Source organism: Ascaphus truei, chromosome 3, assembly GCF_040206685.1.
Source record: "Ascaphus truei isolate aAscTru1 chromosome 3, aAscTru1.hap1, whole genome shotgun sequence".
Lineage (NCBI taxonomy): Eukaryota > Metazoa > Chordata > Amphibia > Anura > Ascaphidae > Ascaphus > Ascaphus truei.
Window position 1 is genome coordinate 18,247,829 of NC_134485.1, and position 27,305 is coordinate 18,275,133.

General features: G+C 45.5%; 1 protein-coding gene across 7 annotated transcripts in view; it reads right to left on the reverse strand.

Annotated features, from left to right (window-relative positions):
* The window catches only part of UMODL1 (uromodulin like 1), an 88,280-nt gene that overhangs the window by 31,196 nt on the left and 29,779 nt on the right, over window positions 1-27,305 (reverse strand). For 6 of the 7 annotated variants that reach the window (XM_075593675.1, XM_075593676.1, XM_075593680.1 and 3 more), the window contains exons 7-13: window positions 25,008-25,265; window positions 23,675-23,932; window positions 22,764-23,021; window positions 21,832-22,089; window positions 20,498-20,755; window positions 19,568-19,825; window positions 1,742-1,854 (exon numbers count right to left, since the gene is read on the reverse strand). In XM_075593675.1, the coding sequence (XP_075449790.1) occupies window positions 1,742-1,854; window positions 19,568-19,825; window positions 20,498-20,755; window positions 21,832-22,089; window positions 22,764-23,021; window positions 23,675-23,932; window positions 25,008-25,265 (1,661 nt within the window). The remainder of the gene's footprint in view (window positions 1-1,741; window positions 1,855-19,567; window positions 19,826-20,497; window positions 20,756-21,831; window positions 22,090-22,763; window positions 23,022-23,674; window positions 23,933-25,007; window positions 25,266-27,305) is intronic. The other variant, XM_075593681.1, reaches the window with a different exon arrangement.

Sequence of the window (27,305 nt, forward strand, 5' to 3'; positions counted from 1 at the left end):
TGCTGGCAGCACATGTACCATCGTTGCTTGCCAGCCGCGTATGCGCGATCGACTCTTGTCAGCAGCGCATGTACAATCGGCCCTTAACGGCCGCGCATGAGCGATTGGCACTTGCCGGTCTTTAGATAGAAAACATTTAGTTAGAACTCTGGACACCGGGACAGAGGGGGGGGAAAACAGGACTGTCCCGGCTAAGCTGGAATGTCTGGTCACCTTACCTAGGCTAGTAGTGAGAGCAAGCTGGGAAGAATAACAAGCAACCATATTATTTGTAACCCGTATGTCCAATATGAATTTGTATTATTTGTGGAGAACTAATTAAAGGAAGGTAATAAAGCTCCTTGTTTTGATAACAATATCTATTTGCATTCAGCCCGACCCTGCACGAATCCAGCCGCATACAGGTGTAGCCCTGTTTCCCCCCTCCTCTGGGAGATTTACATGCTGCTACATGGTTTGTGTAAGTATGGTGCTGATGCAAACCTGTGAGGTCAGGAGAACTGAGTAGCCGCGATGGTAAGGGGCAACAGGAAGGGCTTATGATCTCTTACTTGAACTTCGTTTCGTGGTACAGCGCCTTCAGCTGTGATGGGATCCTAGGATGTAGGATATCAGTTCCCACCACTGCACTCCTTACCCCTCCTGCCCAGGAACTGACACCCAGACAGAGGCATAGTGAACAGGTATCTTTATTAACCATGCTGCAGCAGCTCTTCACACAGCTTAGTGAAGACTGTCCAAAGTCCCAGGACTTCTGGATGGTGCTGCCCTGATAGTGTTCTGTCTTGAGTCTTGGTGGTCTCTAGGCCCTTAGGCCTAGAGTGGGCCAGCTCATCCACGCGATGGGAAAGTCTGACAGCCCATGCTCTCTCCTCGCCAGGAAGAGCAAGACTCAACTAACTTTTGCAACACCCATTGGTTAACATCAGGAAGAGGTGGGCTCATGGACTGTACCTATCACTGATAGGCTGTACCAGGCCATGAGTCACCACCTTACTTCCTTCACTTTACAAGTGGAGAAAAGGGGAGTCACTGGCCCATAGATTAACCTGTTACTGCCTGGAGCTAACAGGACTTACATAGCAGATATACTATGAGGGAAAGAGAGGTATTATGGGACATACCATGTTACACAGGTATGAAAGACTGAGCACCACCAACATATTCTCTAAGATGATGTAAACTGCTTTGTAGTCGGGTAAGGACTTTTTACATAAAAAATATTCTTAAGCATCTTGGTTAACCCTTTCTCTCCCAGGGGCACCAAAAGGGATCATTAGATTGATTGTAAGTTCTATTAAAACATACAAGTAACATCCAAAAAACCCTGTAAATCAATATTTAGACTTTTCTGTAGAGAAGTAGTTGAAAAAGAGGTCGGGCATTAGCGAATATATACCTGTATATCTAAGGCTGCAGCCAGGGGAAGGCATTGAAGAGTGTTTACGACATTAACTCTTTCATTGAGTGACTTGTATAGAGTTGAAGGAAATACGTTATGTACGGTTGTGGCCCGAACAGACTCTGTAATGGCCCCAATGGCAAAAGTTCTGAAAAGACTTTGTAGTTTTGGTATCAATGTTACAGGGATTTGATTTGTCCAATTTAAATATGGAACAGACTATTCTAATTCTGGCCAAGGGAAAGGATTGTTCACCCGATCTGGAGGCTGCAGGAGTATCATATAATACTCTTACTATCCGATTAACAGAACTGGAAGGTCACATTATTCGCAGCTTACCTCTTCAATAAACTTCCGTACAAATTCTACATATTCTGTGGAACTGGAGTTGAGTAAATTCTTTGTGAAGTTCCCGTTTGTGATCTTAAGTGTACCACTTAGTATCTGTGCTTCTGGAAAATGAAAACATGTGCGAAGACCTTAAGTAAAGTTTAATAATACAATCAATGCAGTATTTCCCTTTACATTTGTTAATGAAAATACCGTAAAGAGGGAACAGACACAGAAATACACCATTAGCCTATTGGCGTTTGAGTTGGACGTAAGTGATATTGTGGTGTTTACGGACGGGCATTAGAGTCTGCTGGGCTCGGTAATCACCATGGGGCCGATCCTCAGTGGCTGACGTTACACAATGGCAGTGAAGAGGAGGATACTGATTGATGAACACACCTCAACTTCTGGGTGTACCAAGTGTCCACGTGTCCCCTCCTTTCTACAGTGTGATGAGGAGGAAGCGCAATAACACAACATCAACCCCTCCGAGTGTTCAAGACCCACTAAGGCCAGGCCCGGCACCAAATGTGGTGTCTGTGATCGGCCCGTAAGCAGAGGGAGGCTGGCTTGGGGGCCAGAGGACAATTGCCCCTCGGGTCAGTCAGGTTTCAAATATTCGGGCCGTTGAAGAGCAGGGTTGAGTGCAGCTGAGCTCATTGTGGTATTACTCCCGCTGGTGTCTTGCAGCAGGACAAACATGGTCTTGCACCTGCCACAACATGCCTTTGGGTGCAATAAAATGTTTTACATCTGTATGTATATTGTGCATGTAAGTTATGAGTGTGCATATATATAAAGCATGCATGGTGTGCATGTGGTGTGCATGTGTGATAGGAACCAGGGGCGTAGCTATAGCCCGGGCAGCCTGGGCGAAGCCCGGGGGCCTGCTCTTCCTGTGGTATGCTTTGGCCGACGGGGGGACAGACCGGGACCCGATGGTTGCTGACGGCCAGTGGTCGCTTAAAGCAATTGCCGCCAGGCCCAGCTCTCCCCTGCTACATGTTTCTCTCCCTCGCCGGAACAGAGTGACGTTGGAAGCTCCACGTGGGACAGAGTGTGAGAAGCCAGCAGCAGGGGAGAGCTGCTGACCCAGTGGCAACTGCTTTGTCCGGCCGCTGACCTGCCAACAACCACCAGATCCCGGACTGAGACCAAGCTAAGTCGGGGTATTTATTATGTATTGGGGATGGGGGGATGTATTTATTGTGTATTGGGGAGGGGGGTTGTATTTATTATGTATTGGGGAGGAGGGGGGTGTTTTTATTATGTGTAGCCAGGTATCCCCTGGGCTACTAATCTACCCTGCCTAATGCATACCATACACAGATCCATGCATACCAGATACACGTACCTTATACACATGCATGGATCTGAGTGTGGTGTGTGCATGCATACCAGATACATGCACTTTATATACATGCATGCACACACCAAACACAGATCCATGCATACCAGATACACACACCTTATACACATACGCATGCTACACGCACCATACACACATACGCATGCTACACAAACCTTATGCACATGCACCATACACACATACGTATGCTATACACACCTTATACACATGCATACCAGATACACACACCTTATACACTTTGTGATGCCCACATCACGTTGCAGTCTCTTTTATCCCAATTTAAGGCCGGAAACTGTATTTGTATCTATGGGATTTATTTACAGGGATGAAATCATACATCATTAGGCCCACCGTTCCTTTAAGTCCAAACAAAACATAAAAAGAACACCTATTCCCTTTAGGGAAAGCTAACTACACCGTAGCTTTCTCCCTCACTAGTTGGATGTCCAGCTAAGCTGATTCCCACCCCCAAAACATGCCCTGGCATAGGCAACAAAGTATACAGCCTCTGCACACAATAATAAAGTATTGTGTTTATCTTAGTCCTTTTGGCTGCTTCAGCATGGCCTCATCGTCCTTCCTTCCTAGGGGAACTCAGCCCCATGTTGAGCCGAGAGAAACTCATCTATAGGTCCTCTTTACCAGCTTCCGCAGCTGGGGAGCACTTCTATCTCCCCCATTCTCTGGGGAAAACAGTCTCTCTGTCTGGCAGCTTCCTGTGTCTTTTAAAACACTTCCTCATTCAGTTAATTCAGACCAGGCTGATTAGCTTCAGCTGCTGCTTTTTTCTAGGTAAGATTAACTCTGTGTGTTGAAAAAGTCCTATAGCTGCCCTATTCCAGCACCTAGAGAACCGTGATGGCATCACATATCCCTCACCCCAGCGAAACATTGTCCTGTGAGTGGCCTGTGCACTATTCCGTGCACCAGCCTCTTTGTCAGAGATGTCTGACATCCACCTCTTCTTTTTCCTTGCCTTCCAGGTGAAAAGCCTTTCCTTCAGGGCAAGTTCTAGGCCTTCTGGGCCTGCAGACTGGTACCTCGCTACCTCTGTGTCTTGTTTCAGTTTGAGTTTAAGGTTGAAGCTCCGCTTTTGTAGTGTCCCTTCTTGCAAAGGTTCCTGAGCATCCTGCGGAGTATTAGCTCTCTCTGCCAGGACTCGATGCCGCTCTGTGCCTTGATGTGCTATCCTGAAGATGTAACTGTCTTCTTCCTCTTGTGTTCAGAGTCTCCCTTACCCTGTTGAAGAGCTTTGACCTCGGTCAGCTCATTGCGTTCACTCGCCAGTGACGGTTTGACCTTCTCTTGTGAAGACAACAACTCCGATATAGCGGTGCTGGCTTTTGGACCTTTCTCCATTAGCTTACCTTCAGTGTTGGGTTCCACACCATTTATCTTCAGTACTTAAACTTGGGCGGGATTCTTATTAACCCCAAGTGCACCCCATGATGCCTCTCTATTACAGTCGGCAGACTCGTAGGCTTGGGCTTTCCTTTCTTGACTCCTTAACTTACTCCGTTGGGAGTGTCGCTGGACAATCTGTGAGTTCTTTCTCATCTTATGATCACGGACACACTTCCGTCCCATTCGCGACTGTCTCTTCACAGTGGCTGCCCTTATGGCAAGGAATCCACTTTGGGTCCCAAAGGTACTGTAGTACAATTGGCTTCTTACTGTGCTACTACATCGCAACTTTGTCTTCTCATTCCGTGTCTTGTGGAAAGTAGACTATAGTACTGCAACGGTATTGCAGTCACGCTTCCTTGAGGGCCTCACTTGCTCAGGTGGTTCCAAATTTGTAACCTCGTTTTGCAGTTGAGCGGTGTCTCAGCTCTCACTGTACCCTTGTCTTCACTGGTATTAGTTTCTGTGGGATACAGACGCTTGGGTCGGCCAATACCTTTTTCTCCAACTTCAGCTGAGAAACCTCCTGCTGGGCAGCAGTAGAGTCCAACATAGCGTCACACTCAGTCTTTAGGGCTTGGACTGCCTCGCCCAGGTCACGCTCAGACTTCAGGTCCTTCAGGTCATTCCTCAGTCCTTGAAGTTGTCCTTCTGCATTTCTTTTTCCACTCAGAGCAGCTGCCAGTTCAGCTTCTTTAGTGTTGAGTCGCGATTCCACATCGGTCAGCTGATTCAGCACAAGGCTTAAACCGGCTTCCCTTTTTCCATTTCTGGCCTGCAGCTGTTGGTACTCCTCCTGGACATTGTCCAGCTTCAGCTGCAGTCGGGCCCTCTCATTGGTCGTGTAGTCCAGCACCTTGCGGGAATCGGCCATCTCGGTTTCATAGCGTAATGTCAGGCAAGCCACATGACGGACAGACACCTCCTCCCTCTCGGCGAGCTGTATCTTGCGTCAGCAATCTGCATCTGCAGTTCTTCAGTTTGATCCTGCAAGTTCCCTCTCAGGGCCTTCACCTCTTACTGGTGCTTGCTCTGGGTTTGCATCAGCCCCTCCTTCATCTTTTGGAGCTATGCAGTTTTTGTTGCTAGGATCGCCGCTGCTTCTGTTTTCAAGGCCTCTTTCTCCTTGACGTACTAACTCATAGGGATGGAGCAGCCTCTCTGCTTCTCCATCTCTTGCTCCAGTTTCTGGACCTTTTCCCGCTCCCTCTCATACAGAGTCACCTGGCATCTAAGCCCCGCCTCCAGCGATGCTCAGTGTGGTCTTCAGCTCCTAACGCTGCTCTGTGGGACATACTGGGTACTCAGCCGTTCTTGTAGCACTTCTACTTTGTGAAAAGCCTGGAAACTTTCCTTCTGTAGCCTTCGCCGCATCTCCTCAGCATCTACCTGTTTCACCCTGGCCTCTTGCAGACTCAGACTCAGCTCTTGCAACTGGCTCTGCAGTTTTTGCTCTACTTGGGTGTGCTGCTCCAGGGAGACACGTTCTTTATGCAGCCTTCTTTCTGTACTCTCCAGTGCTTCTTGCACTTCAATTTTTTTTTACTTTACCAAGCTCTGCTTTGAGCGCTTGAGCCTCTTGCTGAGAAACTTCTAACTCTGTGATGAAGTTTTGCACATCTTTCTGGGACATCTCATAGTATAGTTCCCAGTCAGTACTTGTTTTCTCTGATTCGCTCGGCTTTCTGTATATGGCGGTAGCGGTAGCCTTTGTCATCCCAAGGCTAGTCGTCATTTCTGTAACTACTGTGCCAAACGCTCTGGGCTGGGGCTCATCTCTGATTTTTTCTGACCCACGCCTTCCTGAACACAAGGGGTAAACATTTTCTGGAGCTTCTTCTGAAAACGGAGGCTGTCCTTTTTGCGGGGCCCCATAGGATTCCTCCTCATCATCATAATCATCGTCATCATCATCATCCTCATACAGCCTGAAGGGACAGTGTTTGGTATGGTTCAGCTTTTCACACCATAAACATTTCTTGTGTGGTTCCTTTTGCGGGACCACGCCGGCATACCCATTCTTGAAAGGACATTGTTTTGTGTGGCCAGGCACATTACACATAAAACACATTGTATCCTCCATTTTCTACCTTCAGGTGTATTCTTCATCTTGACCTCTTGGAGGCGCTATTTCCTTTACACAGCACAGCAATACTTTCAAACCCGACGGGGCAGACTTTACACTCAGCACTTGCTAGCTGCAATTTTCACTTTCTTCAGAAACAAATTTGATTCTCTGCTTGGGTTCAGCACCTTAACATATCTTCATCCACTGACCCCTGCGTGCTATTGCATCCACACTTCACACATTCTCTGTGTATGCTCTAAGCACAACTGGTCATACAGTGGGGCAGATTTTGCTTGCAGAATTTGCTTTTCATTTCAAATGGGTGGCCATTTTAAATCCCCGCATTTATTTTCAAACCCACAGTTTCCGCTGCTCAGTGCCTTTTGGACTGCCTGAATTCTCAACCAATTGTGATGCCCACACTACATTGCAGTCTCTTTTATCCCAATTTAAGGCCAGAAACACTGTATTTTTCTCTCTGGGGTTTATTTACAGGGATGAAATCATACATCAACAGGCTCACCGTCCATTTAAGTCAAAACAAAACATAAAAAGAACACCTATTCCCTTTAGGGAAAGCTAACTACATCTTAGCTTTCGCCCTCACTAGTTGGATGGCCAGCTAAGCTGGTTCCCACCCCCAAAACATGCCCTGGCATAGGCAACAATGTATACAGTGTGTGCACACAATAATAAAACGTTTTGCTTATCTTAGTCCTTTTGGAGCAGACGTCCCTGCATCAGCATGGCCTTGTCGTCCTTCCTTCCTAGGGGAACTCAGCCCCACGTTGAGCCCAGAGAACCTCCTCTGTAGGTCCTCTGACAAGCTTCCGCAGCTGGGGAGGACTTCTATCTCCCCCCTTCTCTGGGGAAAACAATCTCTCTGTCTGGCAGCTTCCTGTGTCTTTTAAAACACTTCATCATTCAGTTCATTCAGACCAGGCTGATTAGCTTCAGCTGCTGCTTTTCTCTAGGGAAGATTAACTATCTGTGTTGAAAAAGTCCTATAGCTGCCCTATTCCAGCACCTAGAAGATCGTGATGGTAGCACAACATGCATACCAGATAAACGTACCTTATACACATGCATGCACACACCACACAGAGATCCATGCATACCAGCTACACGCACCTTATATACATGCATGCACACACCAAACACAGATCCATGCATACCAGATACACACACTTTATACACATACGCATGCTACACACACCTTACACACATACACATACTACACACACCTTATACACATGCATACCAGATACACGCACCATACACACATACGCATGCAACACACACCTTATACATACGCATACTAGATACATGCACCATATACACATACGCATGCTACACGCACCTTACACACATACGCATGCATACCAGATATACACACACCTTATACATATACATGCACCCACCAAACACAGATCTATGCATACTAGATACACACACCTTACACACAATACAATAGGCAAGCTCCATGCACAATAAACACACACAGCAAATATGTTCACACATCAGATACACATACCACACACGATTACAGACCAAGTACGCACAGCATATGCAGGCATCATGTATTACCAAACTCTATGTATGTCCCAATCAGTGGCACAGCTAGAAATGTGCGGGCCCACGGGCCAAAAAAAAATCAGGGCCCCATTAATATTAATACGGACTGCAATTTTTTTCTCCCTCCCCCATTCTCTCCTTAATCCTCTGTCTCATCTCTCCCCATCCCTCCTCATCATCATCTCTCATCATCTCTCCCCTTCTCATCATCTCTCCCCCTCCTACCAATACATAATAAAAAATACGCCCCCCTCCCAATACATAATAAAAGATACACCCGCAGCCCAATACATAATACACCCCCAATATATAATAAAACATACACCCCCCAATACATAACAAAACATACACCCCAATACATAATAAAACATACACCCCCCTCCCCAATACATAATAAAAAATAAAAAAAAAACCCTCCTAAATAAATAATAAAACATACACCCCTCTCCCCAATACATAATAAAACATACACCCCCCCTCTGCAACATACACCCCCAATACATAATAAAACATACACCCCCCTCCCCAATACATAATAAAATGTACACCCCCCAATACATAATAAAACATACACCTCCCCCTCCCCATTACATAATAAAAAATACAACCCCCTCCCAATACATAATAAAACATACACCCCCCTCCCCAATACATAATAAAAAATACAACCCCCTCCCAATACATAATAAAACATACACCCCTCTCCCCAATACATAATAAAACATACACCCCCCCTCTCCAATACATAATAAAAATACACCCCCCCAATACATAATAAATACACTGCCCTCCCCAATACATAATAAAAATACACCCCCCAATACATAATAAATACACCCCCTCCCCAATACATAATAATTACACCCCCTCCCCAATACATAATAAATACACCCCCTTCCCCAATCCATAATAAATACACTGCCCTCCCCAATACATAATAAAAATACACCCCCAATACATAATAAATACACCCCCTTCCACAATACATAATAAATACACCACCCTCCCCAATACATAATAAATACACCCCCCCTCCCCAATACATAATAAATACACTACCCTCCCCAATACATAATAAAAATACACCCCCAATACATAATAAATACACCCCCCTCCACAATACACAATAAATACACCCCCCCTCCACAACACATAATAAATACACCCCTTCCCCAATACATAATAAAAAATACACCTCCCTCCCCAATACATAATAAACCCCCCCCCATAGATAATAAATACACCCCCCTCCCCAATACACAATAAATACACCCCCTCCCCAATACACAATAATAAAAATACACCCCCTCACCAATACATAATAAAAATACACCCCACCCTCTCCCCAATACACAAGTTTAGTTTAGTCTGCACACACGCACTCTGCTCACAGCAGCTCCTTGCAACACTGCCTACCTCTGGCATCATGAACCTGCTATGTCTTCTAACTTTTTTCTTTCTCCTGGCCTCATGGAGATGTTACTCCCTCTATCCACTACAAACTCCTCCATCCTGGCCCACACCCAACATCACCATACACCCTGGACTACTCAAAAGCCTTGCACTATCTACTGAATGTTGGTGGAGAACTCTAAAAACCAGCACACCAACCACCGCACACTCAAATAGAAAACACCACAAATTTACAACTTGCAAACAACTACCCAAATTTCTACTCATACTATTACTCTCTCTAGCAGGTGATGTTGAAACTAACCCATGTCCTCCCATTTCAGCTCTGTCCCATGCCCCTGAGAATTCCACCTTTAAATTCCAAAAAGGGCTATCTGTCGCCCATATAAACATCCGGAGCCTGCTGCCCAAACTGGATGAACTAAGGGCATGGTGCCTAATGCATAAACCCAAAGCCATCGTTCTTACAGAAACATGCCTATCCTCTAAAACCCCTGATGCAAATATCGCCATTCAGGGATACTCCATTTTTAGGAGAGATAGGTCAAAGAGAGGAGGAGGGGTGCTATTTTATATTGCAGACACCTTACAATTTACACTGTTACATTGCCCACCAAGTCCACCCTCTTTTGAAACTCTAGTTGGCAAAATCTGCCTCCCCTTTTCTAAGCCCATCTTGCTTGCTGGCATCTACCGCCCCCCTAAAGCCCCTCTACAATCCTTGACTGATATCACCCAATTTCTTGCCTCCATTTCCTCTCTGAATGAGAAGAGTGAGCTGCTAGTTCTAGGGGATTTCAACTTCAATTGGCTTGACCCTAAAAACCACAAAATCCAGATACAACTCAAGTCACTTAACCTATCGCAACTCATTTCCCAACCCACACGAATAAACCTGAAGTCGCATAACCATTCCTTGCTAGACTGGATTCTCTCCTCAAACCCCAGCAGAATCCAATCCTCTGGCATCCTTCCTGATATTTTCAGTGACCATGCAATAGTGTACTGTGTAAGGAAAATTAAACCGCCCCATTCAAGCCCTAAAGTTCTCCTCACTAGAACATTTAAAAACTTTAACCCACAACAGTTTCTGGATGACCTTACCAACTGCCCATGGCACAGAATCGATTTAATTTCCGACCCTGATTCTGCGCTCGACTATTTCCAATCCGAGTTCTTAAAACTCTGCGATACCCATGCTCCACTACGCAAAATAAGGGTACGGGGGGCCCACCTTCCATGGGTTACACCTGACTTTATAGCACTCTACCAGTTCAGGGATGCCTTGAGGAAAAGCTACAAAGTAACTGGCACTACCAAGGATCTCAATCACTACAGATGCCTGCGGAACGTGTGCACAAGGCAAACAAGGTATGCAAAAGCACAATATTACTCTGACAATCTCCACCAAAATACATCAAACCCAGCTAACTTCTGGAAGGTTATCAACAATATATTCCAGGCTCCTAACCATCAACAACCAAGTAATATCACTAAGGGGGATATTACTCTGACAAACCCCACTGACATTGCAAATGCATTCAATGATTACTTTGTGGGGTGTGCCACTAACTTATTAGCGAAACGCAGCACAAACCCCAAACATGATTCTCATCCTGGGAGTATCCCTACAGTCCCACCCCCTCCCAACACTGCCCACAATTTTCAATTTAGCCCAGTATCTGAAGAGGAGATTACACAAGCGCTCCTCAAACTAAAACTAAGCAGCCAATGTGGACCCGAGTTACTACAATCTAGGTTCCTACGACTTGGTGCCCCAGCCATTGCCAAACCAATTGCGTCCATAGTCAACGCTATCCTGTCTGCAAGCCATATCCCTAAGACCTGGAAAACTGCCAGAGTTGTCCCAGTCTTCAAAAGTGGGGACAAAAACACTGTCTCAAACTACAGGCCAATCTCACTTCTCCCAATTCTATCCAAAGTTATGGAAAAATGTGTCCACTCCCAATTAAGCGATTTCTACACCAAGACAAATTTCCCTAGCCAATTCCAGTCTGGGTTTCGTCCCAAACACTCCACCGTAACTACCCTGCTAAAAGTTTGCAATGAAATCCAGTGTGGAATGGAACGGGGACAACTCACTGGTGCAGTATTCCTAGATTTTGCAAAGGCTTTTGACACAGTTGATCATGTTATCCTGCTTAACAAACTCCAGAGCTCTGGAATAGGGAAACATGCTTTAAACTGGTTTCAGTCCTACCTATCAGGAAGATCCCAACATGTGTCCATCTCAGGCTCTAACTCCAACCCCCTGGATATCACCTGTGGTGTACCGCAAGGCTCTGTTCTGGGGCCCCTACTCTTCTCAGTGTTCATTAATGATCTTCCCACAGCTTGTAAGGAAGCCTCAATACACATGTATGCAGATGACACAATCCTGTATGCACACAGCCATAGCCTCTCTGACCTTCAACACATACTTCAGTCTGACTTTTTGAGACTCGAAAACTGGATTTCCCAAAACAAACTGTTTTTAAACACTGACAAGACTGTAACAATGGTATTTGGGACCAAGACTAAATTTGTAAAGCTTCCAGTGACTGAGCTCCTGATTAGAACCAACGCTACCACCACCCTAACACCTGTCACTAGTTTTAAATACCTGGGCTTATGGTTTGACTCCCACTTAACATTCGGGATGCACATTGATACCCTGACAACCAAGACCTATGCCAAACTAGGGGTACTTTACAGGAACAAATCCTCCCTAAGTCTCCTGGTCAGAAAGCGTATTGCACAGCAGATGCTAATGCCAATTATTGACTATGGAGACATAGTATATGGCTCGGCTCCTCAAACCCACCTTAGCAAACTTGACACCCTCTACAATTCAATTTGTCGTTTTGTTCTCCAATGCAACTACAACACACATCACTGCGAAATGCTCAAAGAACTAGATTGGTCATCACTAGAGTCTAGGCGCAAAGTTCACCTTTCCTGTCTCACCCTCAAATACTTTCTGGGCAAGCTACCCAGCTACCTGAACAAGCTCCTCACCCCTACCACATGCAGTACCTATCACCTGAGATCAGACTCCAAAAGACTATTCATGGTCCCAAGACTCAACAAAGTATCCGGACGTTCCTCCTTCTCCTTCCGTGCACCCCAAAACTGGAACAACCTACCAGAGACTCTCATATCCACCACCAGCTTAAGATCTCTCAAATCTAAGGCTGTCTCACACTTTAATCAGGTCTGTAACTGTTTCATACGCTCATAATATATATTTTCTTTAACTGTGCATGCAATGTCTTGTATATAATGTATACCTTGTTCATTTATGTAACTGTATTTGTAACCATGTATTATTTTGTTTTACTCTGTGCCCAGGACATACTTGAAAACGAGAGGTAACTCTCAATGTATTACTTCCTGGTAAAATATTTTATAAATAAATACATAAATAATAAATACACCCCCCCTCCCCAATACACAATAAATACACCTCTCCTCCCCAATACATATGTAACACGTGCTCCCCCCCCCCTCACCCCAATGGGAGATTCAATGCGTATGTGTGTAAGGTGCGTGTAGCATGAGTATGTGTGAAAGGTGCGTGAAGCATATGTATGTGTTTAAGGTGCGTGTAGCATACGTATGTGTGTAAGGTGCGTGTAGCATGTGTAAGGTGTGTGTAGCATGTGTATGTGTGGAAGGTGCGTGTAGCATGCGCATGTGTTTAAGGTGTGTGTAGCATGTGTATGTGTGTACGGTGCATGTAGCATGATTATGTGTGTAAGGTGCGTGTAGCATGTATGTGTGTATGGTATGTGGGCCGCAATGGTTCCTTGGTCAGTTGGTTGGACTTGCCCCTTGGGCTAAAATTTGCCAGCCAGCCCTTGGTTGTATGATTCTTCCAGGACTGGATGCTGATCTGGCTTTAGAACTTATATATTCTCATGTTTGCATGTGTTTGGTGCAAATCACAAACTTTCACAGCAAAATGACAAAGATTTTTGCATGCAAATCTGTAAATACTTTTGCAAAATATACACATTTCTCCAAATAATCATGAAAATGCTCGCGTTCTGCGAGACATTTGCATAACTTTACTACCTATGGGTCCTATTCATTGAACTGCGATAATGGCAATTCAATGCAAAAACAGGCAATATCGCATGTTTATTTGTACAGATATTTATTAAACAATTCTCACTTGTCCAATCTTTGCAAAAAAAGCATGTTAAGCAGCAATTCAGTTCTGGCTATGCAATTCTGTGTGGCGTGTACATTATGTATGCAAATAAACCAAACTGGCAACATTAGGTGATCAAATACTATTGAATAACTTGTCAGATTGCATATCACATAGAAAGTCACAGCTCCCTGAGGCATGCCATTTGGGGGGTTTCATAGCTCTCCAATGGTTAATTTATTCTACACATGGTGAGAACCACCACTAATGTCATCACACACTGTGGCAGGACGGCCTGTAGCCGAGGTCAGGGAACAGTCCACACGTGTAGTTTCAGGATAAATGAAAACGTTCAGTGGCTTTATTTCTCCACAGCAACATAACATGCGGGTACACTGTCCCTTTAAACAAATAAATCCTGCTCCACGTTGGGAGAAAAACTGACTAACACAGCAGACCTATCTAGCAGGCTGGCTGGCTAAAAAATAACCAAACCTTAAGAGTCTTTTAAGCAGTCATGAAAACAAATGAAACAAATCTTACTTTGGCTGCAGTAAGTATTGTGCTGTATCTGTCTGGCTAGCATAACATATATCCATGTGATCTGGTCTGAGAGAGCCAGCTACTGCTAGTCACAAGATCCTTATCTACCTTGCTGGCTCTCAGGTGTCAGCTTACTTCCTGACTACCTAACTTCCACCTGAGTTAACCCTTATGAGTGCTGGATGAAGCACTCAGACATATGTCTCCCAGGCGTAACTGATAGGAGTTGACTTCACTCTGTCACATACCTCCCCTGTTTGTGTGTGGCTAGTGTCCCACACGGCTGAAGCCCGACCCTCCACTCCTTCTCTTGACAAAAAATCAGCATTTCCATGGTCCTTTCCAGGTCTATGCTGAAAATCAAAAGAGAAGGGTTGGAGGGCCATATACCACCTGGTCAACCTTGAGTTTTCATCCTTTATGGTGTTTAACCACTTCAAGGGCGCATGGTCAGTGACCAGGGTGAAGTGTACTCCGGCGACATAATGTCTCAAGGCCTCAATTGCCCATTTTACAGCGAGGCACTCCTTCTCAATGACAGAATACCTCACTTCCCTTGGGAACAGCTTCTGGCTGATGAACAGTATGGGGTGTTCAACACCATCAAATTGCTGGGACAGCACTGCTCCCAGTCCTACCTCTGAGGCATCCGTCTGGATGATGAAGGGCTCTTTAAAATCTGGGCTCCGAAGAGCGGGGCCCTCTGACAGGCACTTTTTAAGCATGTCAAAGGCGTCTTGGCACTCCCAAGACCATTTAACTTGGGTCGGGGCACTCTTTTTTGTCAGATCTGTTAGGGGTGCAGAAATGTCTGAAAAATTGGGGATAAACTGCCTGTAATACCCTGCTAACCCCAAAAGGGTGCGGACCTGTGTCTTTGTCTGTGGGTTGGGGACTTCCTTTATGGCGGACACCTTGCTCGCTAGTGGCCTTACTATCCCTCCTCCAACAGCATAGCCCAAGTACTTTGTAGTGGATTTACCCAGGGCACATTTTTTTGGATTTGCAGTGAGCCCTGCTTCTCTTAAAGACGTTAGGACTGCCCTTAACCTTTTTATATGAGACTGCCAGTGTCTGCTATAGATGACAATGTCATCCAAGTAGGCCGCGGCATATGCCCTATGGGGTCGTAGTACCTTGTCCATTAACCTTTGGAACATGGCTGGAGCCCCATGTAACCCAAATGGCATAGTGACGAATTGGTATAAACCGAGAGGGGTGGCAAAGGCAGTTTTGCATTTGGATTCTTCCACTAGAGGTATCTGCCAATATCCTTTCGTGAGATCTAGGGTGGAGATATACTCTGCTTTACCAAGCGAGTCAATCAATTCATCCACCCTAGGCATTGGGTATGCATCAAATCTGGATACAGCATTTACCTTTCGCAGATCCACGCAAAACCTCACCTTCCCATCTGGTTTAGGGACCAACACGATAGGGCTACACCATTCGCTGTGGGACACCTCGATCATGCCCAATTCCAACATGTCTATTATCTCCCTCTCTACCAGGTCTTTTCGGCCCTCTGGCAATCTATAGGGACGGGACCGTACTTTTACGCCAGGTTCTGTCTCAATCCTATGGGACACTAAATCAGTCTGCCCTGGCAGCTCAGAAAAAACATCTGGGAACTGGTCACATACATCTAGTAGGTCTGACATTTGTTCCGTTGTTAACTGCCCTCCCATGGGAACCTGAGGCTCATTGTACGTACTACCCTTTGGAAGCTGTGTACCCAAATCTGTCTCTCCTTCCCGAGGGTGAATGAACAGCGATCTCATCGTTTTCCAGGGTTTCAGGAGGTTCACGTGGTAGATTTGTTTACCCTTCCTGGACCCTGGTTGAGAGATCTCATAGTTCACCTCCCCGGTGCGGCGGAGAACTTGGAAAGGACCCTACCACTTCGCAAGGAGTTTACTCTCTGATGTCGGTAGTAGTAGCATCACTTGGTCCCCAGGTTGGAAAACCCTCAAGCGAGCATTTTGGTTGTACTGCCTCTCTTGACGTTCTTGAGCAGATTTGAGGTTTTCCTTAGCAAACCGACCTATTATGTCTAGGCGGTTTCTAAGGTCTATGACATACTGAAGGGTATTCTTGGAGGGGGAGGGCTCCTCCTCCCAGGATTCCTTCAGTAAGTCGAGAATACCCCGAGGTTGGCGTCCATATAGGAGCTCAAACGGGGAGAAGCCTGTGGATGATTGGGGAACTTCTCGTACCGCAAACAACAGGAAAGGGAGAAGTTCATCCCAAGCTCGCTTTTCAGTGTCCACAAACTTCCTAAGCATGGTTTTTAAAATACGGTTAAACCTCTCTACCAATCCATCAGTTTGAGGATGGTAGACCGAGGTCCGGACGGATTTTACCTCCAATAACTTCAGGACATCCTGCATTAACTTTGCCATGATATTTGTTCCCTGGTCAGTTAACATTAGTTGGGGAAGTCCTACCCTAGAAAACAGTTCTAACAGCCTGTGAGCAACCTGTTTAGCAGTGGCTGATCTCAGAGGGAAGGCCTCAGGATATCTGGTGGCATAATCTACAACAACGAGTATAAATTTATGTCCCTTCGCAGAGGGTTCTAAAGGTCCGACCAGATCTACCCCAATTCTCTCGAATGGGATGGCTACCAAGGGCAGAGGAACCAAGGGAGCCGGCTTCTGTCCTTTTTGGCTAGTTAACTGGCATTCAGGACATGTCTCACATAGTTTCATGATGTCACCATTTATGCCTGGCCAGTTAAACTGGGACGAGATGTGCTCCGTGGTCTTATCTCTGCCCAAATGACCACCCCATGGGAGAGTATGGGCTAGGGTGAACACTGTTTTAATTAACCCTTTAGAGAATAGCTTCTGTCGAATGACCTCCCCTGTTTGTGTAACCTTATTCACACGATATAGGATGTCATTCAACAGTTCAAAATGTGGAAACACTTTTACACCTTGTTCATCCATTATCTTGTTGTTGACCTGTACCACCTTTTCATATTGTCTAGCCAGAGCTGGGTCCTCCCTCTGCCTCTGACGGAAGTCAGGAAGATCCAGGTCTGGCAACATTCCCGTATCTATCTGTTCCTCCCCCTGGTCATCCCCGGCCATGACCTGCAGTCCTTTGGGCTGACTAATGTTACCAAGAGTCCCAGCCTTTCTTAACCAGTCCTCTTTTTCCGCACGTCTCTGTTTACTTGTCTTTGGGACATGGTGTCTACGGGGGGAAATCTCTGGGGGAAAAGGGAACAAGTCTCCGGGCTTCTCTGGTACCAGAGAAGTAGGCTCCGTAGGAGTAGGGGCCAACAATGTTTCGAGGTAGGGCCAGTCTCGGCCAAGTAGAACAGGAGCAGGTAGCCAGGGAGCAACTCCCACTAGTAGGCTAACCTCTTGATTCTGGATACGCAGTAGAACGTTCGCCATCGGGTATCTCTTTGTATCCCCATGGATACACTCGATATTCCAAGGAGAGTCATAAGATAGTCTATTGCTTGGAATTAGTCCCTCTAGGATCAGGGTTTTTCCAGAGCCCGAGTCCAGCATGGCGTTTACTTTTATCCCCTCCAGAGATGCTGGGACTAACCACGGATTGTGGTCCCCTCGGAGACAAGCTGTGGCAGTGGTTCTGCCATATGAACAGTCCATCTCATCATCTCCTGAGTCTGCCAACTCGGTCGTCAGCGGAAGCTCTCGACGGGGCTCGGTGCTTGGACCTCTCCGCTGTTGGATGGGATCCTCCCTTCTGCTTGGTGGGGGTATCCTCTCTACCGGATGGGTGACAGGAGTCCAGGTTCTCGGGGAATACTGTGGGTGGCGGCCTCCCTTGGGTGATCCAATGACCTCGGACCCGGGACGGGCGTCTCTGCGGGAGTTTGTACCAGGAACCCTCCGAGATGGGAAAGGGTCTTCCGATCGGGTTGACTGGATCTCCCGAGCTGGCGGGTTGTAGACCCCTCGATTGTCTGCTCTCCTGCCTCTAGCATCACCGGAAGCAACTGGTGTTTGCACGGACCGTTCCCAGCTATCCTGTTGGGTGTCCTCGCCAAGGAAGTTTTCCACCAAGCGGACCGCTGAATCCAGGGAAAATGCAGCGTGTCTTTTTACCCAGGAGCGGGAGGAGACGGGGCAGTATCTGTATGAACTGTTCGAGCACAAACTGTTCAAGGATTTCTGCCTTGGTATGCTTCTCCGGTTGTATACACCTGGTACATAAGTCTACTAAGCGGGGTCTGTCTCTGTTTGCATATTTGACTGTCCGGAACCGCTGTCGGTAGGTTTCTGGAGTGAGGCCTAGGCGATCCAGAATAGCAGCTTTTAGTTGCTGATAGTCCATGGCCTCGTCTGCTGGAAGAGCCTGGTAGGCTGCCTGAGCTTCTCCTATGAGGAGTGGAGCCAGAGTCGTTACCCAGTGATCAACTGTCCAGCCGTGGGCCGTGGCTTTTTTTTTGTGTGGCCCTTCAGATACAGGGGCCGTCCGATATCCCACTTCTGACACCATTTGTGGCAGGATGGCCTGTAGCCTAGGTCAGGGAAGAGTCCACACGTGTAGTTTCAGGATAAATGAAAACGTTCAGTGGCTTTATTTCTCCACAGCAACATAACATGCGGGTACACTGTCCCTTTAAACAAATAAATCCTGCTCCACTTTGGGAGAAAAACTGACTAACCATAACCAAACCTTAAGAGTCTTTTAAGCAGTCATGAAAACAAATGAAACAAATCTTACTTTGGCTGCAGTAAGTATTGTGCTGTATCCGTCTGGCTAGCAGCACATATATCCATGTGCTCTGGTCTGAGAGAGCCAGCTACTGCTAGTCACAAGATCCTTATCTACCTTGCTGGCTCTCAGGTGTCAGCTTACTTCCTGACTACCTAACTTCCACCTGAGTTAACCCTTATGAGTGCTGGATGAAGCACTCAGACATATGTCTCCCAGGCGTAACTGATAGGAGTTGACTTCACTCTGTCACACACACATTTTATTTTGTCTCTTTCTCTAAATTGCTTCCCTCATGGATAGGAGATCTTCTGTGGGTTCCCCGGCCTTATAACCAAAAGCTTAGAATTAAAAGGGAAATACTACAATACATGTTATAATATAACAACATCTTCCATCTCTTAGCTTTGATCACACACCTATTTCGATGTTAACCTTTTGATGCCAAAAAAAATACACGGCTTCCTGTCATCTCTACAATCTTCATGTAGCTTCTCAATAGAATAAATTAGATCACTAACTGATTAACAATACCAGATACAATATCATTATGAAGATTCAGAGGAAATCAAAAGAGAAGATACATTTTAACAGAATATTTACCCGTTTTTATGTTTTCTTCCAATAAATGCACTTGTCCTTTTATATCTACCCATCGGATACGCACAGCATACAGCTCCCCTGCTCCTAGACCGCATATCTCCATATGGGTTTGGTTGGTGTTATTGCTGCTGTGCACTCCCTTCAGTGCAGATACTTGTACATTGTATGTATTATTCTCATGGCCGTCTGTGTTCCATTGTATGTGAAAACCATTGCTGGTGACATTACTGATACTGAGATTCCTAAATATGGAGGAAGCTATAACGACATGTAGAACATAATTAATATATACATGTTATATCAATGTATTTTGTATAACAAAAGATAACCCTCTTTTAAGATGAGAATCTGCTTTGATTATCACTCAACGGTCTCAAATACAAAAAAAGATTGTGGAATTAGGAACCTATTCAGTCTTCATTGGCTGGCCCTGCACTCGATATCGAAATATAATGACTGAAGCGTTTGTAAAGTATGATGCTTTGTAAAGGTCAGCCCTCCATTGATTAATTTATTCCAGTCGTGGTGAGAACCACCACTAACGTCACCACAGACATTTTATTGTGTCTCTTTCTCAAAAAATGACTTCCCTCTGGGACGGGAGATCTTCTGTGGGTCCTGGCCTTATTAATAAAAAAAAGCTTGGAATTAACAGGGCAATACGACATACATTTTATAATATGCCAACAACTATGATGACGTTGATTAAGGACAAAATCTTCCATCTCTTAGCTTTGATCACACACCTATTTCGATGTTAACCTTTTGATGTCAAATCAAATACACAGCTTCCTGTCATCTCTACAATCTTCCTGTAGCTTCACAATAGAATAAATCAGATCACTAACTGATTAACAATACCAGATACAATATCATTATGAAGATTCAGAGGAAATCAAAAGAGAAGATACATTTTAACATAATATTTACCCGTTTTTACGTTTTCTTCCAATAAATGCACTTGTCCTTTTGTATCTACCCATCGGATACGCACAGCATACAGCTCCCCTGCTCCTAGACCGCATATCTCCATATGGGTTTGGTTGGTGTTATTGCTGAGGTGCACTCCCTTCAGTGCAGATACTTGTACATTGTATGTATTATTCTCATGGCCGTCTGTGTTCCATTGTATGTGAAAACCATTGCTGGTGACATTACTGATACTGAGATTCCTAAATATGGAGGAAGCTATAACGACATGTAGAACATAATTAATATATACATGTTATATCAATGTATTTTGTATAACAAAAACCCTCTTTTAAGACGAGACTCAGCGGTCTCAAATAGAAAAAAGGATTGTGGAATTAGGAACCTATTCAGTCTTCATTGGCTGGCCCTGCACTCAATATCGAAATATAAGGACTGAAGCGTTTGTAAAGTATGATGCTTTGTAAAGGTCAGCCCTCCATTGATTAATTTATTCCACTCGTGGTGAGAACCACCACTAACGTCACCACACACATTTTATTGTGTCTCTTTCTCAAAAAATGACTTCCCTCCGGGATGGGAGATCTTCTGTGGGGTCCCTGGCCTTATTAATAAAAAAAGCTTGGAATTAACAGGGCAATACGACATACATTTTATAATATGCCAACAACTATGATGAAGTTGATTAAGGACAAAATCTTCCATCTCTTAGGCCCGGGCCATAGAGGGGGGGAGCCGTGCTGAACAGCGCTGACGCTGAGGCTCGCCTGCTGAAGCTGTGCGATTCCATGCACATACAGGCGAGCCAGCGGGCGCGATAGGGATGCGGGGGGAGGTGGTGGGAGGCGGGGCAGTGATGTCGCTGGGCCAATCTCCCGCGACGCACTGACATCAACGTCACGGCGCCGACGTCACGACGCCGTGACGTTGACGCTACTGTGCTGTGATTGGATGTTTTCAGCCGACAGCACGCTGCAAAACAGCATAGCGCTCGGCTGAAAACTCCATCTCGTCAGCACGCCTGTGGACGCTCGTGTGAGCCCCCTCTCAAGGCATCCTCATTGAGGATGCAGGGGCTCAGCGCGGAGCGTCCGCACGGCTCAGCACGGCCTGTCCGTCTATGGACTCAGCCTTAGCTTTGATCACACACCTATTTCGATGTTAACCTTTTGATGCCAAATCAAATACACGGCTTCCTGTCATCTCTACAATCTTCATGTAGCTTCTCAATAGAATAAATCAGATCACTAACTGATTAACAATACCAGATACAATATCATTATGGTGATTCAGAGGAAATCAAAAGAGAAGATACATTTTAACATAATATTTACCCGTTTTTATGTTTTCTTCCAATAAATGCACTTGTCCTTTTGTATCTACCCATTGGATACGCACAGCATACAGCTCCCCTGCTCCTAGACCGCATATCTCCATATGGGTTTGGTTGGTGTTATTGCTGAGGTGCACTCCCTTCAGTGCAGATACTTGTACATTGTATGTATTATTCTCAGGGCCGTCTGTGTTCCATTGTATGTGAAAACCACTGCTGGTGACATTACTGATACTGAGATTCCTAAATATGGAGGAAGCTATAACGACATGTAGAACATAATTAATATATACATGTTATATCAATGTATTTTGTATAACAAAAGATAACCCTCTTTTAAGATGAGAATCTGCTTTGATTATCACTCAACGGTCTCAAATACAAAAAAAGATTGTGGAATTAGGAACCTATTCAGTCTTCATTGGCTGGCCCTGCACTCGATATCGAAATATAATGACTGAAGCGTTTGTAAAGTATGATGCTTTGTAAAGGTCAGCCCTCCATTGATTAATTTATTCCACTCGTGGTGAGAACCACCACTAACGTCACCACACACATTTTATTGTGTCTCTTTCTCAAAAAATGACTTCCCTCTGGGACGGGAGATCTTCTGTGGGGTCCCTGGCCTTATTAATAAAAAAAAGCTTGGAATTAACAGGGCAATACGACATACATTTTATAATATGCCAACAACTATGATGACGTTGATTAAGGACAAAATCTTCCATCTCTTAGCTTTGATCACACACCTATTTCGATGTTAACCTTTTGATGTCAAATCAAATACACGGCTTCCTGTCATCTCTACAATCTTCCTGTAGCTTCACAATAGAATAAATCAGATCCCTAACTGATTAACAATACCAGATACAATATCATTATGAAGATTCAGAGGAAATCAAAAGAGAAGATACATTTTAACATAATATTTACCCGTTTTTACGTTTTCTTCCAATAAATGCACTTGTCCTTTTGTATCTACCCATTGGATACGCACAGCATACAGCTCCCCTGCTCCTAGGTCGCATATCTCCATATGGGTTTGGTTGGTGTTATTGCTGAGGTGCACTCCCTTCAGTGCAGATACTTGTACATTGTATGTATTATTCTCAGGGCCGTCTGTGTTCCATTGTATGTGAAAACCATTGCTGGTGACATTACTGATACTGAGATGCCTAAATATGGAGGAAGCTATAACGACATGTAGAACATAATTAATATATTCATGCTATACCAATGTATTTGTATAATAAAAACCCTCTTTTAAGACGAGACTCAACGGTCTCAAATAGAAAAAAAGGATTGTGGAATTAGGAACCTATTCAGTCTTCATTGGCTGGCCCTGCACTCGATATCGAAATATAATGACTGAAGCGTTTGTAAAGTATGATGCTTTGTAAAGGTCAGCCCTCCATTGATTAATTTATTCCACTCGTGATGAGAACCACCACTAACGTCACCACACACATTTTATTGTGTCTCTTTCTCAAAAAAGGACTTACCTCCGGGATGGGAGATCTTCTGTGGGGTCCCTGGCCTTATTAATAAAAAAAAGCTTGGAATTAACAGGGCAATACGACATACATTTTATAATATGCCAACAACTATGATGACGTTGATTAAGGACAAAATCTTCCATCTCTTAGCTTTGATCACACACCTATTTCGATGTTAACCTTTTGATGCCAAATCAAATACACGGCTTCCTGTCATCTCTACAATCTTCCTGTAGCTTCACAATAGAATAAATCAGATCACTAACTGATTAACAATACCAGATACAATATCATTATGAAGATTCAGAGGAAATCAAAAGAGAAGATACATTTTAACATAATATTTACCCGTTTTTACGTTTTCTTCCAATAAATGCACTTGTCCTTTTGTATCTACCCATTGGATACGCACAGCATACAGCTCCCCTGCTCCTAGGTCGCATATCTCCATATGGGTTTGGTTGGTGTTATTGCTGAGGTGCACTCCCTTCAGTGCAGATACTTGTACATTGTATGTATTATTCTCAGGGCCGTCTGTGTTCCATTGTATGTGAAAACCATTGCTGGTGACATTACTGATACTGAGATGCCTAAATATGGAGGAAGCTATAACGACATGTAGAACATAATTAATATATTCATGCTATACCAATGTATTTGTATAATAAAAACCCTCTTTTAAGACGAGACTCAACGGTCTCAAATAGAAAAAAAGGATTGTGGAATTAGGAACCTATTCAGTCTTCATTGGCTGGCCCTGCACTCGATATCGAAATATAATGACTGAAGCGTTTGTAAAGTATGATGCTTTGTAAAGGTCAGCCCTCCATTGATTAATTTATTCCACTCGTGATGAGAACCACCACTAACGTCACCACACACATTTTATTGTGTCTCTTTCTCAAAAAAGGACTTACCTCCGGGATGGGAGATCTTCTGTGGGTCCCTGGCCTTATTAATAAAAAAAGCTTGGAATTAACAGGGCAATACGACATATATTTTATAATATGCCAACAACTATGATGAAGTTGATTAAGGACAAAATCTTCCATCTCTTAGGCCCGGGCCATAGAGGGGGGGAGCCGTGGTGAACAGCGCTGACGCTGAGGCTCGCCTGCTGAAGCTGTGCGATTCCATGCACATACAGGCGAGCCAGCGGGCGCGATAGGGATGCGGGGGGAGGTGGTGGGAGGCGGGGCAGTGACGTCGCTGGGCCAATCGCCCGCGACGCACTGACGTCAACATCACGGCGCTGACGTCACGGCGCCGTGACGTTGACGCTGCTGTGCTGTGATTGGATGTTTTCAGCCGACAGCGCGCTGAAAAACAGCTTGGCGCTCGGCTGAAAACTCCATCTCGTCAGCACGCCTGCGGACGCTCGCGTGAGCCCCCTCTCAAGGCATCCTCATTGAGGATGCAAGGGCTCAGCGCGGAGCGTCCGCACGGCTCAGCACGGCCTGTCCGTCTATGGACTCGGCCTTAGCTTTGATCACACACCTATTTCGATGTTAACCTTTTGATGCCAAATCAAATACACGGCTTCATGTCATCTCTACAATCTTCCTGTAGCTTCACAATAGAATAAATCAGATCACTAACTGATTAACAATACCAGATACAATATCATTATGAAGATTCAGAGGAAATCAAAAGAGAAGATACATTTTAACAGAATATTTACCCGTTTTTACGTTTTCTTCCAATAAATGCACTTGTCCTTTTGTATCTACCCATTGGATACGCACAGCATACAGCTCCCCTGCTCCTAGGTCGCATATCTCCATATGGGTTTGGTTGGTGTTATTGCTGAGGTGCACTCCCTTCAGTGCAGATACTTGTACATTGTATGTATGATTCTCAGGGCCGTCTGTGTTCCATTGTATGTGAAAACCACTGCTGGTGACATTACTGATACTGAGATTCCTAAATATGGAGGAAGCTATAACGACATGTAGAACATAATTAATATATTCATTTTCTATCAATGTATTTTGAATAAAGCTTTTGTAAGGTATGATGGTCTGTAAAGGTTATGACACAATACACTAAATTTAAGATAAAGCCACTCAAAAGATTGTGTCCATTTGCAGACATGCACCCGTCATGTCTTTAGACAATATAACGACATGTAAAACATAATTAATATTTTAATTTTATAGCAATATATTTTGAATAAAGTTTCTGTAAAGTATGATCGTTTGTAAAGGTTATGACACCGGGCATTAGATTTAATTAAAGCCACACATGTAAAAAAATATTGCGGGCATTTGCAGACATACGCCCGTCGTTTCATGATTAGACAATATAATCCATCGTTCTACCGTGGCTCCAACACTGATGTATTTCCAGCACCAATATTACCTTCCTAATGTGTCTTCCAAGACAGGACTAAAGGTCTGGAATCACCACTGGTTCCTGCCTGGGAGGGGGCGGGGGGCAGATTAAGTGGATAAATTCAGGTGATTGATGACCATTTCAAATGTGGATGTTTTTAAATGAGTCTGGAAAAGATACTAAACTGAGACACTGAAGGGGAGATTTCCTCTAGCTAATCCCTCTTGTGTGAGGACACCATGTGATGGCAAGAGCTTGCAGAGTCTCCCTCTTTCTCCTTATTTTTATGGGCAGCCTGGTTTGAGTTAAAACCAGTTCCACCCAATCAGAGTCAGCGCTGAAAAGAAAATCGCTCTCATTTTCCAAAGAAGACAAAATAAGAAAATATTTTCTAGAAGCGCGAATACCTTTCTTTAAGGAAGCTAACGACATGAAGTTCCGTTTTGTAAACTTAGGCTGCGGCCAGGCAGGGAGCGAGCGCACTGGCACTCGTGCGCAGTGACGTCACACGCTCTGCTCGGCCAGGAGATTTGTGGACAGCTAGGTATGCGTGCGGGGGGGGCGTGTCGGGGGGCGCGGCCATGATGTCACAGAGCTGGTTCGCCCTCATTGGTGTGCTGACGCTGGCCACACACATTGCAGCAATGTGTTTCATCGCGGCCAGCGCGAGCGTGAGTGCCCACTCAGCGTCACCCTGGAGAAGGCCTAAGAGGGGATTGTACGTTAAAGTTCTCACACATTCCAGTCTTGGGACACCAGTGTCTCTAAATCTTCCTTCTATAAAACAGCAGGTAGCTAAGTTAGGCCTGGGACCCGCTGCGCTCGTTGGCGCGGGCGGCAATGTAGCGATTTCCCCACCAGCAGGGGAATCCTCGCGAGCCGGTCCCGGTCCCCCCTGGCGGCACAGCTGACTACACGCTGTGGCGCGTCAGCCGCTAGGAGACACCACAGAATGGTGTTTCCTAGCGTTGACGCGTCACGTGGTGTGGCTGTGAGCCAATGGGGAGGGGAGGCTGCGGGAGGAGGAGAGGCTTCGGGGAGCGGGGAGGAGTGTGGAGTGAAAGCAGCGTGAGTGCCTGTCTGTGTGTGTGTCTGTGTGTGCCTGTCTGTGTGCGTGCCTGTCTCTGTCTGTGTGTGTGTCTGTGTGTGCCTGTCTGTGTGCGTGCCTGTATGTGTGTGTATGAGTGCGTGCGTGCCTGTCTCTGTCTGTGTGTGTGTGTGTGTATGAATGTGTGAGTGCCTGCCTGTGTGTGTGTGTGTGTGTGTGTGTGTGTGTGTGTGTGTGTGTGTGTGTGTATGTATGTATGAGTGCCTGTGTGTGTGGTTTTTTTACTTACCTGCAGCCCGTGGCAGCCCGTGGAGGGAGGGGGGGGAAGAGTAGCGGGTCCCTCCGCTCAAGCCACGCTCCCCCCTCCCTGTCAATCCTCCCACTCCCGCCCACCTCCCGCTCCGGCCCCTCACATCATGGCCGCGCCCCCTCACGTCATGGCCGCGCCCCCCCGACCCGTTTGGCCACGCCCCCCCCCGCTCCGAGAAAAGTTTCCTGTAGACCGCAGATCGCGGTACAGCGAGTTGCACGCGCCGCCAGCAAGCAAGCCAGCCGTGCGGACGCGTGCAACGGGACCTTAGCCTTAGAATCCTCTCT